Here is a 17,753-nt window from a genome sequence, read left to right on the forward strand (position 1 = left end):
TTTATTTATTTATTTATTTATTTATTTATTTATTTATTTTTAAAAATTTTTTTTCAACGTTTATTTATTTTTTGGGACAGAGAGAGACAGAGCATGAAGGGGGGAGGGGCAGAGAGAGAGGGAGACACAGAATCGGAAACAGGCTCCAGGTCTGAGCCATCAGCCCAGAGCCTGATGCGGGGCTCGAACTCACGGACCGCGAGATCGTGACCTGGCTGAAGTCGGACGCTTAACCGACTGCGCCACCCAGGCGCCCCATCCACAGTGCGTGCTTAGCAAGGGTACATAGACCCCTTTAATTGAGGCAGTATACGTATTGCCCAGCTGGCGTATTAACTGCTGATGGCTGCACCATTCTTGGGAGGATTGTTCTGAGGAAGACAGTGCATCCCAGGCTGGGAGGTTACCATCCCAACCCCTAAGGACAGGCTGTAACCAGTACCTGGCCTATATGGGGATACAAAAAGCCAGCTCTTGGAGCACCTGGGAGGCTCAGTCAGTTAAACATCCGACTCTCGATTTCGGCTCAGGTCAGGATCTCACGGTGCATGAGATCGAGCCCCACATCGGGCTCTGCACGGACAGCACAGGGCCTGCTTGGGATTCTCTCTCTCTCCCTCTCCCTCTGCCCTTCCCCTGCATTGTGAATAGATAAACAGAAAATAACCTAAAGTTAAAAAAAAAAACCACAAAAAAACAGCTCCCTTGCCACAACAGAGGACAAGTCTGTGGTGCCCGTTATTAGTTTTCTATTGCTGCTATAACAAACGATCACACACATAGTGTCTGGAACAACACAAATTCATTCCCTTACAGGTGTGAAAGTGAAAAGTCTAACATGGGTCTCACTGAACTAAAATCAAGGTGTCAGCAGGGCCGTGTGTTCCTTGTTAGAGGCAGTAGGGGAGAATGTGTGTTCTTGCCTTGTCCAGCTTCAAGAGGCCGCCAGTATTCTTTGGCTCACGGCCCCCTTCCTCCCTCTTCACAACCACAGCACAGCGCCAGTCTGATCATTCGTTCACAGTCACATCTCTTTCTCTCTCTCTTTGCCTCCCTCCTCCTATCTTAAGGACTCTTGTGATTGCACTGGGCCCGGGATACACCAGGATAATCTCTTTGAGACTGGTTGGTGAGCAACTCTGATCACATCTGCAACCTTCATTCCCCTTTGCCACATAACCTAATGTACTCACAGGTTCAGAGGATTAGGACGCGAATGTCTTTGGGAGGCCATTATTCTGCCAGCCACAGCACCCTTCGAGCTCCAGAGCTATCCGCAGGCTCGGGCTAAGGCTAGATTCCAGCTGGAGCCATACAAAGGGACTTATAGGAGGCTGTGTCCTTATTCAACAGTCAACGCTATTTGTCGTAACAACGTAGAAAACTTTATAGAAATCTGGTAAGTCGCTACCACAAGGATGTAAAAAGGAAGGGGTTACAGAACTAAATCCACATCTATCTTTCTAGGAAGTCCAAGTCAAGTCACTTATCATAATGCAAAGTCTAAGAAATGTGGTTGTAGTAAACACCAAGATGAACAACCAATAGAGCGGACACCTTCTCTGGGGAAAGAAGCACCAAGTTGGAAAAAGGTAGATCAGAGAAGTGCTCCTTGTTTTAGAAGGCCGATTTGCAGACAAACACTGTCTGACTTCTTAAACTATGCACAATGTTTTGACGAAACAACTTAAAAAATTAACTCAGTAAGTGAGGCAAAGAAGTTCAAGAGAGTCCCTTAAACTAGCAAGAACCTAAAAAAAAAAAAAAAAGAGAGAGAGAAAGAAAAGAAGTAACCCATTAAATTCCTATTCCTAGTTCTAAAAAAACCTTTTGCTAACTATAAATTAACACGTACTCACCGTACGGACTTAAGGTGACGTAGAAATGTTGAAAATACAACGTGAAAATCCTATATATACACCACGACTCTCAGAGATCGCCTCTATGAACATCCATGTGCATATTTATGCTCCCAGGTAGTTTTTCAAAAAAGTTGGGATCACACTGTTTGTGACCTGATTATATCACTAACATACAGATCAATTGATACAGCTCTACATTCCTCTTAGTAATTGCACAGAATTCTGTCATTTGAATGTACCGTTAAAAGTAATGACAATTTAACAAAACTCAGGAGGCCAGACAGTAGGAGGGAAGAGATAAGTTCATTTTCCTCATCTTTAGTGACAAGGAGTTAGCTAATATTATTCAAGTTGGTAAATAAGGGTAGAAAAAGTATGATATTTAAAGCAATAAAGGCATCTACTGGAAGGACAAAATATATTAGCCATCAAAAAAAACAAAGTGCATATACACAAAATTCCTTAAGTTTCAGAGTGGGCATTCAATATCTGCTAGCCAAACTTGGACAATAAAAATAAGTATAAATATAGTAAAAAGTATATCGAAAGGACTTTTAATAACGGTTGTCTCATAAAAGGGGATGAGGTTGGGCACTTATATCTGTCACCATAAATGTACCCGCTATTTTAAAAAGATATTCATGATATGGAACGGAAAACAGCTATTTATAAAACAGTACATAAACTACACTCAACTTCTATACAAAATACATACAATGTGTTCATGCACAGGTAGAAAAGACTCCAAAGGCCATGTACCAAAATATGGACAATAGTTATGTCTAAGTACATCATATTATAAAGATTCTATATATATATATATATATATGCACATGTATATATGTGCATGTATATATACATATACACACGTGTGTGTGCGTATGTATGTATATATATATACACATACATACATTTACATACATACATATATATATATATATATATATATATATAATTTTTTTTTTAAGTAGGCTTCATGCCCAGTGCAGAGCCCAATGCTGGGCTTGAACTCACAACTTGAGCTGAGATCAAGAGTCGGACACTTAACTGACTGAGCCACCCAGGTGCCCCTCTATATATTCTTTATGCTGATGTAATTTTCTCTCATGAGCGTATTTCATTTATATTGTATTTGAAATAAGAAAACACATTCAAAGTCGTCTTTTTGTGTGTGAGGGGGGTGGGGAGCATTGGAAGAAAATAAACTAAAAACCAGTCGAAATGTCCTTAAATATCTTCCAAAGCCTAGGCCACAAAATACCTATATCCCACACGCTCGAGTTTAAACAAATTTTGCAAATAGTCTTTATGCCCTCAAACATTAAAAAAAAAAAAAAAATCCCCATTTTACACAAAGGCAGGCTATAGGCTTTTCATTCTAGCTAAGCCCCACCAAGTCATTTGTGATGGAGCCTCTGATCTACTGGACTGCCACCCAGAAAAAGGTTCCTATGGGTTAACACCAACCCTCTGGCACAGTAACGGGCTTTCCACACACTCAGTCGCCCATTCCCAACATTAAACAAAGACCTCCCTCGAGCAAAGCATTACACAGCGCGCGTCAACAAGTTAGAGATGAACACAGAGGCCTGCCTCAAGTAGCCTACAACCTTATGGGGAGACGGTGCAGATATGAGGCAGAGAGTAAGGGGCACTAACACAGAAAAGACAGTATGGAGAGCCCAGATTGGAGTCAGGACAGTATGGAGAGCCCAGACCAATTTACAGATCGGTCCGTAAATATTTTCAAACACATCAACAGATACTTGGAAAGGTAGGGGAGAAAATGAAGGGCCATCTTTTTTCAGGTTTCATTCATGGTTGGACTCTGAAAGTAGTTATCCCTACCTCTCCCTAAGTAGATAGCCCTATCCTTATTGGCCACTAATCATATGCCACATTCTCCAATATTATTATGGAACTTCTATAGGGGAATCTCTTAGTCTCTATTTGAAGGCAGACATTTTTGTGCCCCCGCTTTCCTAGTGCAGCATGCACAGAGCAGACACGGCAAATTTTCCAAAAGGAACAAACTGAGCCAACTCTCAGAGCTCCCCACAGTAGGCTGCCTCATTGTATCAGATGAAAACATCACACAGATGTGGCACACAGAAGTACAGCCAACATTCTACTTGATGTAGCAGATTTTCCCCTTTAATTCCACAGTAGTGGAAGGCTTGGCAAGGTCAAAAGAGAGAAAAACTCAAGGACAAAACAAGTATTTATAAGCGAAATCACTTCATATTAAGAAAGCTGGGGTGCCCGGGTGGAGCAGTTAAGCGTCAGGCTTTAAAAAAAATTTTTTTAATGTTTATTTTGAGAGAGAGAGAGAGAGAGAGAGAGAGAGAGAGAGAGAGAGAACATAAGCAGGGGGAGGGGCAGAGAGAGACGGAGACACAGAAGCCGAAGCAGGCTCCAGGCTCTGAGCTGTCAGGACAGAGCCCGACGACGTGAGGCTCGAACTCACGAACCAACGTTGGACTCTTGATCTCGGCTCAGGTCACACGATCTCACGGTTCTTGAGATCGAGCCCGGCTACGGGCCCTGTGCTGACAGCATGGAGCCTGCTTGGGATTCTCTCCCTCCCTCTCTCTCTCTGACTCTCCCCTACCTGTGCGTGCGTGTGTGTGTGCACGCACATTCTCTCTCTTGAAAGAAATACATAAACTTTCCAATCTGAAGCCCCCAATGCAGGCGGCTCTGCTGTTTTTCCAATTCCAACATAGGGTTCTACGAACAAAAGAATTAATACAGAAAGCTTTTCTGGGCAAAGGAGCCTCTGACGGAGTGTGATCGGGCTCGGAGAAACAAGTCAACTCGTCTAGTGCTCAACACTATGCTACCAAAACCTGAAAGTCTTAGCACCCACGTCTCAGATTAGATCAGAGAGAAAATTCTCTTTCAGTTCCGATTTCATAGTGACACAGAGAATCAATGTTCTTCAAATAGTAAATTTACTTATTTAAAATAAGTAATTTAAAGTGATTTGTACCTCTTGGTGGAAGAAGGGGCCAAAATAATAATTAGTATTTTTAGAAATGAGAAAGGAGGTTCACTTGAGGTTAATAAAATGAATCAGGGACCCAACTACATGCTCCCTCAAAATAATTAGCTCTGCCTGGGCCGCCAGGATAAATAAATTAATTGAAAAAGCTTATATACAAGACATTTTTAGAACTACAGACATCAAAAAAAAAAAAAATTAATGGGAAAGAGCTTCAGACATGACTATTTCCTTAGAAGAGCCTTCCTTGAAACTGTTTAACTACTATAGAAGCAAAGTAAGAATCGCAGAAAACCACCACCTAAAAATTGGTATTAAATCTGTTTAATATCTTTAATAATTCTATCACTTCTACAGCCTTCCACGAAAGGGCTTTACAGTTTTTTCCGTTTACTGCAAATGTATCTTTAAAAAGAAAAAAGCCAAGCTTGATGTTGAGGCTACGATACACAGTTTTAATTACTGGCACTACACCACAAAGCAGAATGAGTACCATCTTACTTAAACGAAAGGAGGACGGCATTGCACTGGGGCATCTATCCGACACGTTGTTTTTTCTCGAGCGGTCTGCATCCAAGGCCGGTATTTTCTAGGCTAATTTAAAAACAAATGCAAATTTTCAAAAAATAAACGAAAGCCATGTTTTGCTCAAGAATACTACCATACACATGCCATAGGGGTTGTTTTTTCACAGCCGATGCTGGTCTGCCAAACATCAATGGCCAAACACTAAGTCTTGAGTCTGGCAGTGTGCACCCAGTTGTTTCTTGCTGCCCTGGACAATCTGATGGGGTCTCGTCTTGACAGACCACCTTGTGGCCACCGTTCTCTTCTTAAAGGTGACTCCGCTGTGCTAGAACATTCATCTCCTTAGGATGCAAGGCCTAGCAAAAAGCCTCCCACAAATCCGCTGGATATCACAATGTTCTGTTTGATAAATTCTGTTGCCTGAAACAGAAGTTTAAACAAAAAAAGACTCTTAATTGTGCTACGACGTGGACGAACCTTGAAAACGCTGCGCTAAGTGCAACAGACGGAAAAGGCAAAACGTTGCGTGATTCCGCTTAACGTGAATACTGAAATTCATCATGACAAGAAGTAGGGCAGAGGCTACCAAGGGCTGGGGAGAGGGGTTCATTGTGGGAATTATTGCTTAATGCTTAGAGTTTTTGTTTGGGACGATGAAAAAGTTCTACACGTGGACTGTGGTAATGTTTGCACAGAAGTGTGAATGTACTTAATGCTACTAGAATACATATACGTATATATATATTTCTTTAAGTAGGCTCCGTGCCGAGCGTGGAAACCAAAGCGGGACTTGAACTCGTGGCCTATATATATATACAGGTATATTAAAACGGTCAATTTTATATTACGTATCTTTTGCCACAGTAAGAAAAAGAAAAAACATGACGCAAATTAAAAATTTAAAAAGCCACTCTCAACCACTGAATTTCGTGCCAAGTAACGTTTTCACGGCCGTTTTCCCCAATCCAATAAATATTTGGCAAAAACGCTTCTACACCTACTGCTGCGGGTGCCAACCACCACACAAGATGCCAGGACTGTCCATTACAATCTGAAGGAGCACAGAGTCCTGGCCAGACACAGTAAGCTTCTTGGCTACTGAGATAATAGGTATATCAGCAGCAAAAATCTCACAGGGAACAAGAAGCTATAGGGCAGACATAAATGAATGCAAGTTATTAGCACAAATTTAATAAATGCCCACAGCAGGCACAAAGATTTTTATTAACAGTCCACTTAGCCAGCAAGGAAAAAGGTACAAGGATCAAAAAAATATCACCCTGATAAAATGTTTAACCCAAATAAAACCAGGAAAGAGCAACAGACAAAGCCAGACTGTGGGATATTCTGCCTAGATGCTTCAAAAATGTCAATGTCATGAAGGACGGGGGGGGGGGGGAACCCCCACAGATAAGGGGACCGTTGAAGACCAAAGGAGACTTCAGAGACACGACAAGCAAATGCAATATGCCATTCTTGACTGGCGGAAAAATGTATAAAAGAGATTTTTGTGGAAAAATTTTAACATGGACTGCATACTAGGAAATATTACTTCATCCTGTTAAATAGGGTAATTGTAGAAGAGAACATCTATCTCTTAGAAGATAAATGCTGAAGATTTGAGTGAAAAGTAATCATGTAGTAAATGATTATGCAAAACAAAAAAGTGTAAATCACACATACACACTCAGAGCTAAAGCAAATGTCGTAAAACGATTTGGTAAATAGGTGAAGGGTATGTGTCCTTGAACAAGGGGTATTTGAAAAGTCCTTCAACTCTTCAACTGGTCTGAAAGTTTTCAAGATAAAAAGTTGGAGGTATTAAGAGACCAGAACAAAAACGAAGGCAAGGAGTATTCAATTCAATTCTAAACAGACTAGAAGACGACAAAATACACATGAAAACATTAATAAAACTATTATTAAAATACACACACTTTCAAAACATCCCACCTCGTGAAAAAAAAAACCAGGTAGTTTTAGTGGTACCACACCTTGCCGACACATGTACACATTTGTAAAACCAGAGGAAAACTTCTGGAAGAGTCATGTTATCAGTTTTTATATGCAGATCAAAGTAGGTAGGAGATGGGCAGGAAAAACTATGTTAACTACTACAAAAACAAAAACAAAAAAAGATTGATTTTTTTTTTTTTTTCCAGTCACCTCTACATCCAACGTGGGGCTGGAACTCATGACCCGGACGATCAAGAGTCACGTGCTCCTCCAACTGAACCAGCCAGGCGCCCTAATGATGACTGACTGAAATGGTGGCTTGATCCCAACAGTTTTACTTAACACTCCAGACGTGACCAAAAACACCAACTTTTTAAAAGGCAATCACCAGTCGCATTTTCTGCTAAGCGAAACCCACGAAGAAAAAAAAAAAAAAGGAGCCAAAAATGTACATCGTCTTACTTCTTCGATTATATTGTTGATTTCAGGTGCTGCCTTATTTGCTCGTTTCTTAATCTGTCTTTTCGCTTTGTTTACATCTTTTTCAACTCTCTTCCAGTCAATCTGCACATAGCCACTGTGACTGGCAATCTGCAAAAATATAATCAAAATGGTTAATTGTAAACCAACCAGGCTGTTGACAAATCTCTTACCCAGGAATATATGGACATTTAGATTTCAAGAAATCTATGAGGCTTATAGGTAAGATATCACAATTTACTCATTTAATAAACACTGAGTGCCTACCCTGTGCCAAGCATTGTAACTATAGCCAAGAAGACGAGAGACGTAAATAAGTCCCCACGCTCAAAGAGCTCTGGGTCCACAAGGGAAAAAAGATATTGAGCATAATTAATTATTTAGATGTGATGAACACTACGTTAATAAACATATACTACATGATGGGAAAAGATTCCACAATCTTTTTATTGTAGAATAAACTATATTATAACTGTACTATAATTCTATCATAACTTTTAGAATTTGAGAATTAGCTAAAAAGACACAGAGACTATCTAAATTATACAGCTAATAAAACAGTACCTTTTAATTAAATAGATGTTTAGTTATAAGGGATCAGGAGCCAATCAGTTATTAGGTCACTAAAGAAATCTAAAGTAGCTTGATACAGGGTCTTTACTAACTCTGACTAAGAATACTTTCCGGTAATCGCTTTTGAAAGAGGAATACAAAAGAAATGTGCTCTGTACAGGTTTCATGCCGTAATTCCTTTTAATAAAACCATAGCTAAATGCATATTAACTATAAGAAAACCCCAAATGTGGTACTCTGGAGACGCTACAAATAATCGGAACCATAACATAGTGTGTGAGCCAGTACCATAAATTAGTCTCTTCAAATAATAAAATCAAAATATAAAGAATCACAAGAGCAGTAAACAATTAAGCCAGGTATACCATTATAAATCACTTCTATCAAGCTTATGCTTTCTTTGTAATCTTGAAAGGCATCACTTGACTTTGAACCATAAATAAAATATTTCAAATAACAAAAGTATGTGATTGTATATAAGTAGATTGCATGGGAATCTTAAGTTCCATTTTCCCTGTGAATGACTCCATAGAAGAATTTCTTTATCTGCATTTCTTCCTGTATTGATTCACCTATTATCACTTCAAACTCCAGCCTCAGCAAAAGAGTGGTGATCAAATCAAATGGCAAGTGGGAGCTTTTCCTGGCAGCACCTGACACGGCAATTTGGGTCACAGGCGAGGAGGTGATGGTGAGCCTTAGGGACCCTCCCGTACATAGCACTATGAACCCTGGTTAAAATACAAGCGCTCCAGAATTAGCAAAAGCAAGCAGACCTCAAAGGGAGTTGAAACTTGCAGGAAAGCAACAATGTAAGGTCAGTTGCCCATTTTTCTGGTTTTATCCTGAGGGCAGGTTGCACGTGCAGGGTGGCTAAACCTTTCACAGAAAACATGCCACCTTTCCGGCCCAAAGAACCAGATGACAGAGTCTACGATAATAACAACTGCCAGAAATGAGAGCGCTAGATAAGGGGAGTCCCAAATTCGACGTGTACACTCTACCCAAGTCCCGAACCACACATTCATAAGGCAGAGCCGTGCAATCTGGCCAAGGCTAACAGGACTGAATGGAGATTTGAGCCGCTACCCACCTCAGGTGAAACAGTCTGCCATTTGAGTCCAACCAAGTCAACTTTCTGCCAAAAGCGAAATATCAATACTCTTCGGAGGAATAAAACAGAATCCAGAGTTTCCAGAGCATAACATTCCCAATACCCAGGATAAACTCCAAACTTTCTTGATATAGGATAAAATAAGAAAATATGGCCTAGTCTCAAAAGAAAATTAACAGATGCCAACCTTAAGATGAACCAGATACTTGAATTATCAGGACTTTAAACCAGCTATTAGAACGATGCTCAATGAGGTAAAGGAAACTGTGCTTGTATTCAATGAAAAGATAAGGAATCTCACCAGAGATACAGAAAATCTAAAAAGAGCCAAATGAAAACTCTAGAATTGGAAAATACAATATCTGAACTAAATTTATTGGCGAGGCTTGATGGAAAAGTAGATGACAAAACAAAGAGTCAGTGTACGTGAAGGTAGATCACTAGAAATTCCACAATTTGAAAGACTGAATAAGGAAATGAACAAACCCTAGGACATTATCAAAAAGCCTAATATGCACATAATCATGGTCATAATCTCTCCCTATCTCTCTCTGCCCCTCCCTGATCTACTCTCTCTCTCTCCCCCACTCAAAAGTAAATAAACATTTAAAAAATAAAGAAAAGAAAAGAAAAGAAAAGAATGGTCAAAACCTTCCCAAACATGGTTAAACACATAAATTTACAGATTCAGGCTCAGTGACCTCCAGGTAATGATCTAACACAATTATGAAATAACAATACTCAGATGATGCATGGGTTGGAGGGGGGGCACAGAGGAACATAAAGCAGGCAAGTGTGTGAGACTGGGGGGAGGGGAACGGTGGGCAAGGAAAGTTCAATAAATGATAAATTCTCATATTCCATAACAGGAAGCCACTAGTCAATACCTCAAACTGAAAGATCAAGAAATATTCAATTAACTTGTTTAGGAAAGAGGAAATAAGTACCTTGAGCATCGGCTAAGAGTTCAAGGAGTTGCCTCAAGGGAGGGAAAAATGGGGAGGGTAGGTAGTGAGGGAGGGAGGGAATTACTCTAACCTATAACGAGTCTTGTACATGTATTTGACCCTTTCAATTAGGGGCACACAAACAACTACAAAAAAATAAAAACTAAGTTTAAAAGATCTGCATACCACTGTCTATTTTAAGATGGCACTGTGATAAATAACTGGAGAACACTGAACATTGAGTTACTAGAAAAGCTTTAAGTTCTAAGTCAACAAATTTCTTTTTCTTAAGGTTTCTTTCTTTTTGAGAGAGAGCTTGTGTGTGCACGAGGGAGGGGTGGGGTGGGGTGCCGAGGATCTAAAGTGTGCTCCATGCTGAGAGCAGCCAGCCCGACGTGGGGCTCGAACTCACGAACCATGAGATCATGACCTGAGCCCAAGTCGGACGCTCAACTGACTGAGCCACTCAGGTGCCCCTAAATATAAGTAAAGGTAATGAAAATATGGAAGCAGGCCTGAAGAACAATGGGCAATTAGGCTAAAAGTCATGTGTTACTCTGATTTCCTCTTTCAGTTTCTTCCTACTGAGCTTTCAAGGTGAGTCATATTTGTGGGAAAAGCTGGTTTGATGCAGACAGGTCCCACAGTCTTCCGCTTAGTGACTTCAAAGACTATGTAGATTAGGCACAGAGCCGTAGAAGGCAGCAATGGCAACATGTGAACCTGAAGGGAGTCTACTGAGGGGACTGAAACAGACTTCTGAAAAATTGACAGAGTGGACTGACATGTATTAATTCTCTTTATTCTGTGAACATTTTAGGAAAACTCTGCTTCACTTCGGTACCCTTTTCCCTTACACAGAAAAGACAACTGAGTTTTCAAAATAGCTGTTGAGTTAAATGTGTCTTGATTCTATATAAACACAAGTCAAAATCAGCTTAAGTACAATTGTCTTCTGTACCAAGGCTGGCATATTCATCCAAAGGCCTAAGTTTCGATATTAACCATATTCCTTTTTACCTCTTACCACAATAGGCAATTACTCCTAATAATGCCACTGATAGAAAGAAAATATATTTTTTTAAAGCTGTTTAGAAAAATAACACACACACACACACACACACACACACACGTACATATCTGTTTAGTAAACAACCCAAAATCTATGCTTAACACATACGAATTCAGTCCCTTTGCACTTCAGGCAATGACACTGGTTATTACATGATCAATGGCTTTGGTACTGAAGTCAGATGTTGGTTGCCATGAACATCTATCATTTTAAAAATCTGGTACGACGGTCCTCTATGTCTTTAAAATTATTGCTAACATTCATTCCCAGAGATTTTCAGTTTTGGGATTTACTATATTTGATCTTCAGGGAATGGTATTTTTGGAAAAATATATGCCAAACAGACATGAATGCCAGACAATATCCTGATAAACATCCTCTAACTGCAAAGCATTTTTAAACCTTATGCTTAGAGGAACATGAACAAAAACTAAAATTTCAAATCCCCCTGCCTCAGAAATAGGATTACGGATGATTTTTTAAACCCTATTTTCCACTTTCTAGATTATTATGGTTTCCCAGTTTTAAAAAACAAGATAGAAATTGCTAACAGCAATTTCCTCTGGGAAGGAAAATTGCATGGCTGGAAAATGGGGAAAAGAAAGAGACCTTCTGAATTTTATCTGTCTGATTTTTAAATATACGTTTAAAACAGTCAAGATGAGGTTATATTATGGATGAAATGTTTATTTTGCTTCAAGGGAAATCTGGGTACGTCATAAAAAAAAATGAGGCACCTCAAACTTTGATAGTTGTCTTTTTAACGGGGATCTCTTTAGCTGGGATCAAACCATGGTTACGGAATGCAGACGTATTTAAACTGGTGGTTTTCATGACAGATGTCAGCTTTCAAAACTCATTTTAGTTCTTCCATAAACTGATACCTAAAAAGAAAAACCCCTCCACCCTCTATTAAAATGGACAGGAATGAAATGGCTGACCTTGACTTTCGCAGTCCCCGAGGGCTACATATGTAAGCAGAGGCAAAGACTGAGGCTTAGACATACCTGAAGAAGAAGAAAGCCACCGCCTACAGCGGTGGCTGCAAGCTTTCCGACCTTCTGGAACAAAAATCCCGCACACCTTGAATGAAAGAAATGACAAAAGATGAGAACAACCAGTGAGGTACTAAACTCTCTCCCTCTTCTCTTTTTCATTGCTTTCCTAATAAAATCTTAATGTCTTTCCATTTCTTTTGATCATATCCCTTACCGGCTCAGAACCGCTCAGTGTTTCCCTCGTTATATAGGCAAGTCAATAGCGCACAATCTAGCACGCCTGGCTGGCTCAGTCGGTAGAGCACGCGACCCCTGGTCTCAGGGTCGTGAGTTCGAGCCCCACGTTGGGCCTAGAGCTTACTTAAAAAGAAAAAAGTGTACGATCTAAATTGTGATATGCTTCAAAATCAGGGATGGAGAGAAGAGGAGGGGAATTTAGAGGAAAAAAGACCGGCTACTGAAACAATGTTGAGTGCCCAAGGGCCTCATTGTGCTCTCCCTTCTATATTTGTAGAATTTGAAATTCCCCGTAAGAAAAGTGATTTTGTTTGCTTGTTTGTTATAATGCAGTCAAGACGTTCCATACACTTGGCCAACCCCCACTCTACCCAACCCTTCTGCGCCAATACCATTAGTTTCCAAACAGGTCATCACCACTGCTCAAGCTATTCATCTCCCTGCTTCTAGGGGTTTCTGCCTAGCTCTGCTCATCTAAAGCTTCTCCACCCTTTAAGGTCCCACTTAAGTTCCACCTTCAGGACTACAGTTAAGCCCATATTTCTCATAGCTGCTTAACTTTTTTTAAAATGCTTACTTATTTTTTAGAGAGAGAGAGAAAGAGAGACAGAGTGTGAGAAGGGGAAGAGCAGAGAGGGAGACACAGAATCCAAAGCAGGCGCCAGGCTCTGAGCTGCCAGCACAGAGCTCCATGTGGGGCGTGAACTCACAAACCATGACATCACGACCTGAGCCGGAGTCGGACGCTTAGCTGACTGAGCCACCCAGGCGCCCCTCTCATGTCCCATCTATCCTGTAAGAATGTCAGTCCATACTTCTTTTCTGATTAATTCTCCCCTGTGGTGAGCTCATATTCCCTCAGTATTCCAGATCCATACTGTTGTAAAAGAAGCCCAGATTTCTAACTCTAGCCTTCTGAACTGGGTTGAAGAGTGCCCTCTCCCCCCAAGCCTGAATTCACGTCCTTCCCAGAATCTCAGAATGTGACCTTCTTTGGATTAAGGGTCACTGAGGATGTAATTCGTTAGGATGAGGCCACGCTGCAATACAGTGGGTCCAAAATCCAGTATGACTTGATCCAACATGTCACAGAGACACGCAGAGGGAACACAGCCATGTGATGGTGCAGCCAGAGATCGGAGTGCTATGTCTACAAGCCCAGGAATGCCGGGGGCGGCTGGCAACCAGCAACAGCTAGGAGAGAAGCTAGGAGATTTTTCCCTCTGAGCCTCCAAGAAGGAACCGACTCAGCTCACACCTTTCAGACTTCCAGCCTCCAGACCTGTGAAAGAATACATTTCTTGGATTTCTAAGCCACCTAGTCGCGGTACTTTGATACAATAGCTCTAGGAAACTAACATGCCGTCATAAATGGGCATTTTACATTTCCGGGGGCTTCTCTAGCACACAGAACCACATATGCGAACGTCCCAAGGCAAAAATCCTCTCTCCAACCAAATCCACTGTTGCTAAGGTCCCCCATCTGTAAGCGACAGCGCCGTTCTCTAGGTTTCCCCCCTCGTGGTCATCTCAGACTCTGGCTTCTTCATCACCTTCGGGGGGCCAGCTGATTGTCATTTCTATATACTCTATCTCCAGATCATTTGACTGTCTTCTTTCCATTCTCAAGGACATCACTGCCTTGCTTCCAGACCACACTAAGGGCGGGCCCTCTGGCTAGTTTTCACACCTCCCATCTCTCCTAGCAGACACCCACCCTGGTATTTCTTCTCATCATCCAAAACCCTTCCCATCCTACACCTGCATGTAATCTCCTTAGCCTCCCAGGCCACGTCCTGAACTGGTCTGAAACGTGAACTGCTTAGATTAATGCTTATTAACCATTCCTCCTTCATGCATGCCACAACAGTACGGCAGTTCTACACCTTAAGAAGAACTGCCAAAATGTACTATGCTGGATCCAAAGTCATTGCAACAAACCACCTGTGTAATATTAGAGTCCTACGAAACGGCTCCTGGGCCAACACTGCCTCTAATCCAGACATAAGTATTACTACGAAGACCGTGTCCCTCAGTAGGGGAGTTAGCAACACAGGCTCTGATAAAGGAGCAGAGGACGCAAGCAGCAGCCAAGTCACAACTGCGTCCCAGGGACCGTGTCCCACAAGCACGTCTACCCTTTGCTAGATGGCATGAGCCGCTAAAATAAAGCTACTAACTCCCCCTGCTCTGTCTCTAGGATATCCAAGCAAACTTCTGCCAATTATGGGGCTTCTCACCGAGTCTGGCCTACGAGGAGAAAGCACACAATGATGTGATAATTCTATCGCTCCATTATTTTTTAGTCTCCTTTAAGACGGGGCTTTAGGCCCATACTCACATGAACCAATCACCCAAGGGCACCACACGGTGAGCTTAGCTGAGCAGAGGACCAGACTCTCCATTATCAGGGGTCGAGGTCCAAACCATCTGCGGAGAATCAAATGAATAACCAGGGCCCAGACCAGGCATCTCTCTTCTAATTGCAGGTCTTTTCCTTAGCAGCATTAATAAGTAAACATGAATAAATACTGCAACTCTGCACCATGGAATCTTCACCATGCAGGTTTCTACCATGAAACGGCATTTACAAGACGGCATAAAGGAGTGAACCATTGTTCCAAGGTACATGTACATCACAAATCAAAAAAATGTAATACTTATCAAGTTTAAATAGGGAAATTTTAAATGTAAGATAAACTTAACTTAGAATCGAAGAAAACAATGATTACTCACAAACTAAGCATCCCCCGCCAACTACAAAAATTGTCTACGGTCGTGAACATTTTCAAAATAAAGGGTCATACTTGTTTGACCCTTGTCATCTGGCTAATCTTTTATTCCAAGACGAATAAACTTGATCTATAGTAGCAATTATGTAAGCATGAAGTCTAGAACATTCACTGGGTAGTTAGGTTAATGCTTATTAACTGCTCCTCCTTAATGCATTCCACAATATTATTACTGAGTAAGCAATCAGTCCTGTAATTCCAGCAAAGACCAGGTTCAATTCCCACTCTTCTTCAAAGTATTATAATAATCCAAATTAGCCCAGTGAACATCCACAGAACCATCGGTATCTTAATCAATAATTTGCACTGAGAATTTTCCACGGCTCTCTACAGGGCTGACAGTCCTGGAGACCAGTCCCACTGCGGGAGTCCTCACAGGTTTTTCCAGTTGTTAGCCTTGAACAAGTCAAAATTATTTACATGTAATTAACCCTCCTATGTTTCTTCCTTTTTAGCCACTGTCACTGAATCCGATGCACTCTACATCTGCTACATCTGAGGAGGTGGGAAAGTACATAAAGGATCAAAGGGCGGGACAGGAGGGAACAGCGGCACAAGTGGTGGGCATGGGGGAGCAGATCACCAAAACCACACACTGAGGCTCCTGAGTGTGTCCATCACACCCATCACATCACAGAGAAAAGCCTCAAGGCAGCGCTCTTCCGGGATTAGCAGTGCAAAGCCACTGAACGTGCACAGTAACTGGCCTGTTTACAAAAGGGCAGCAGTGCGGCTGCCCACGAAACTTAATGAAAAAGATGTTGTTCTCACCAGCCAGTCACCCCACCCATAACAATCTGGGTGGCCACTGAGTACTTTTCAACCATAGGTCCGGAACTGTGGCCAAACACTCGATTCCACCAGTGGTGTCTTCTTGCATAGTCAGTTAAATCCAACACTTCGTAAGACTCGTCATCGCTTTCATACTCTTCAAAATACAAAATGGAAAGAAAGAAATTTAGAGGCGACCAAAAGTCAGAAACATCCTGTAGCTTTTTTTTTTTTTTTTTTTAGCTGTTATAACACACTGCCAGGTTTGGCCGGCAGCTAAAAATGCCCAGATGGAAACATTAGTTTGTTACATCCAATCCCTTTCCAAAGAGCCTGGCATCTCCTTTCCAAAGGCCCAGGGACCGGCCTAGGGGCCCGAACCGGAGCCACGTCGGAGTTACACAGAAGTGAGGGGTCGCCCCCCTCCCGCCGCCACCAATGGCAGTAAGGTCAAGTCAGAGTTTCACAGCATGAAGGGTCACCCCCAAATCTCAGTAGGGTCAGGACCAGAGCTAGATCCAGTTTCATCAGTGGGAGGAATGGTGGGGGGGGGGGGTCCTCCCCTGGCCGAACCGGTTAGGGGCCCGGCAGGATGAAATCACTTCAGTCAAGGCCAAAGCAGCACGTTTGAAGATGGACATGAAGGACCAGAGGTGAAGGTAGGGCAGGAGGCGGGGCTGTGTTAGGGACAGGGGTCGCTCTCCGCTGTGAGGGGAAGGAGTCTAGTTCAACAGGGGTGCCTCCAAAAACCAGAGCCCCAGGAGCCCTGGGGCAGGGGCAAGAAGAGGCGCCCCCGAGAGCAAGGTCGAGAGCTGTGAGCCGCGTCTTAAGCTACTACTCCGGGCCCCGGCCGCTCACCTTGGGGAGGGGGGTTCCGGGTCGCCATGATACCGCCGGCGGCCAGCTCAGAAGGTGGTCCCCACCCGCCCGCCTGCCTCTCCCCACTACTTTAAGAGACGTTCTAGGCCCAGGTGAAAGTCTATGGTCCCCTTTTTCCTCCTCCCCCTCCGGGCGCGTTGTCCGGTCCCCGCCCCTCTTCTCAGCGCTCGGTCTTCCGCGCAAGCGCAAGGCTCAGCGGTGGGTGGGTTGAGGGAGGGAGGCTAGCCGCCGCGCGAGGGCTTGTGGGAGTTGTAGTGCGTTGCCCGTCGCAACCCTGGCTTCCCACCCCACCCCCACCCCTCCTAGCATTTCAGTAACTGAATTCCGTGATCTTGTTTTAAAGAGCCCCAGGGCTGGAGGAGAGGCGGCCTCGCCGGACGGCGTAAAGCGCCGTCCAGCTTGGCGTTCTCAACACTGCACGAGAATGCGAGCGCCTGAGAAAAAAAAGGCTTTTAAAAGGAGATAAGAGAAACCCTGTTTCAAACCCCACTTTTGTGAGGAGGCAAGGGCACATCAACAGATGGAAAATTTTTCTAACGT

General features: G+C 42.5%; 1 protein-coding gene across 1 annotated transcript; it reads right to left on the reverse strand.

Annotated features, from left to right (window-relative positions):
- Positions 1-5,173: 5,173 nt before the first annotated feature.
- On the reverse strand, positions 5,174-17,325 carry FUNDC1 (FUN14 domain containing 1). Its single transcript, XM_040468970.1, has 5 exons — positions 17,193-17,325; positions 16,335-16,491; positions 12,544-12,619; positions 7,813-7,941; positions 5,174-5,814 (listed from the first exon to the last, which is right to left on the reverse strand). The coding sequence occupies exons 1-5, from the start codon at positions 17,218-17,220 to the stop codon at positions 5,737-5,739; spliced, it is 468 nt and encodes a 155-aa protein (XP_040324904.1). The 5' UTR covers positions 17,221-17,325; the 3' UTR covers positions 5,174-5,736.
- Positions 17,326-17,753: the final 428 nt, after the last annotated feature.

This window comes from Herpailurus yagouaroundi, unplaced genomic scaffold (assembly GCF_014898765.1).
Source record: "Herpailurus yagouaroundi ecotype Mexico unplaced genomic scaffold, PumYag 67793, whole genome shotgun sequence".
NCBI classification, from domain to species: Eukaryota; Metazoa; Chordata; class Mammalia; order Carnivora; family Felidae; genus Herpailurus; species Herpailurus yagouaroundi.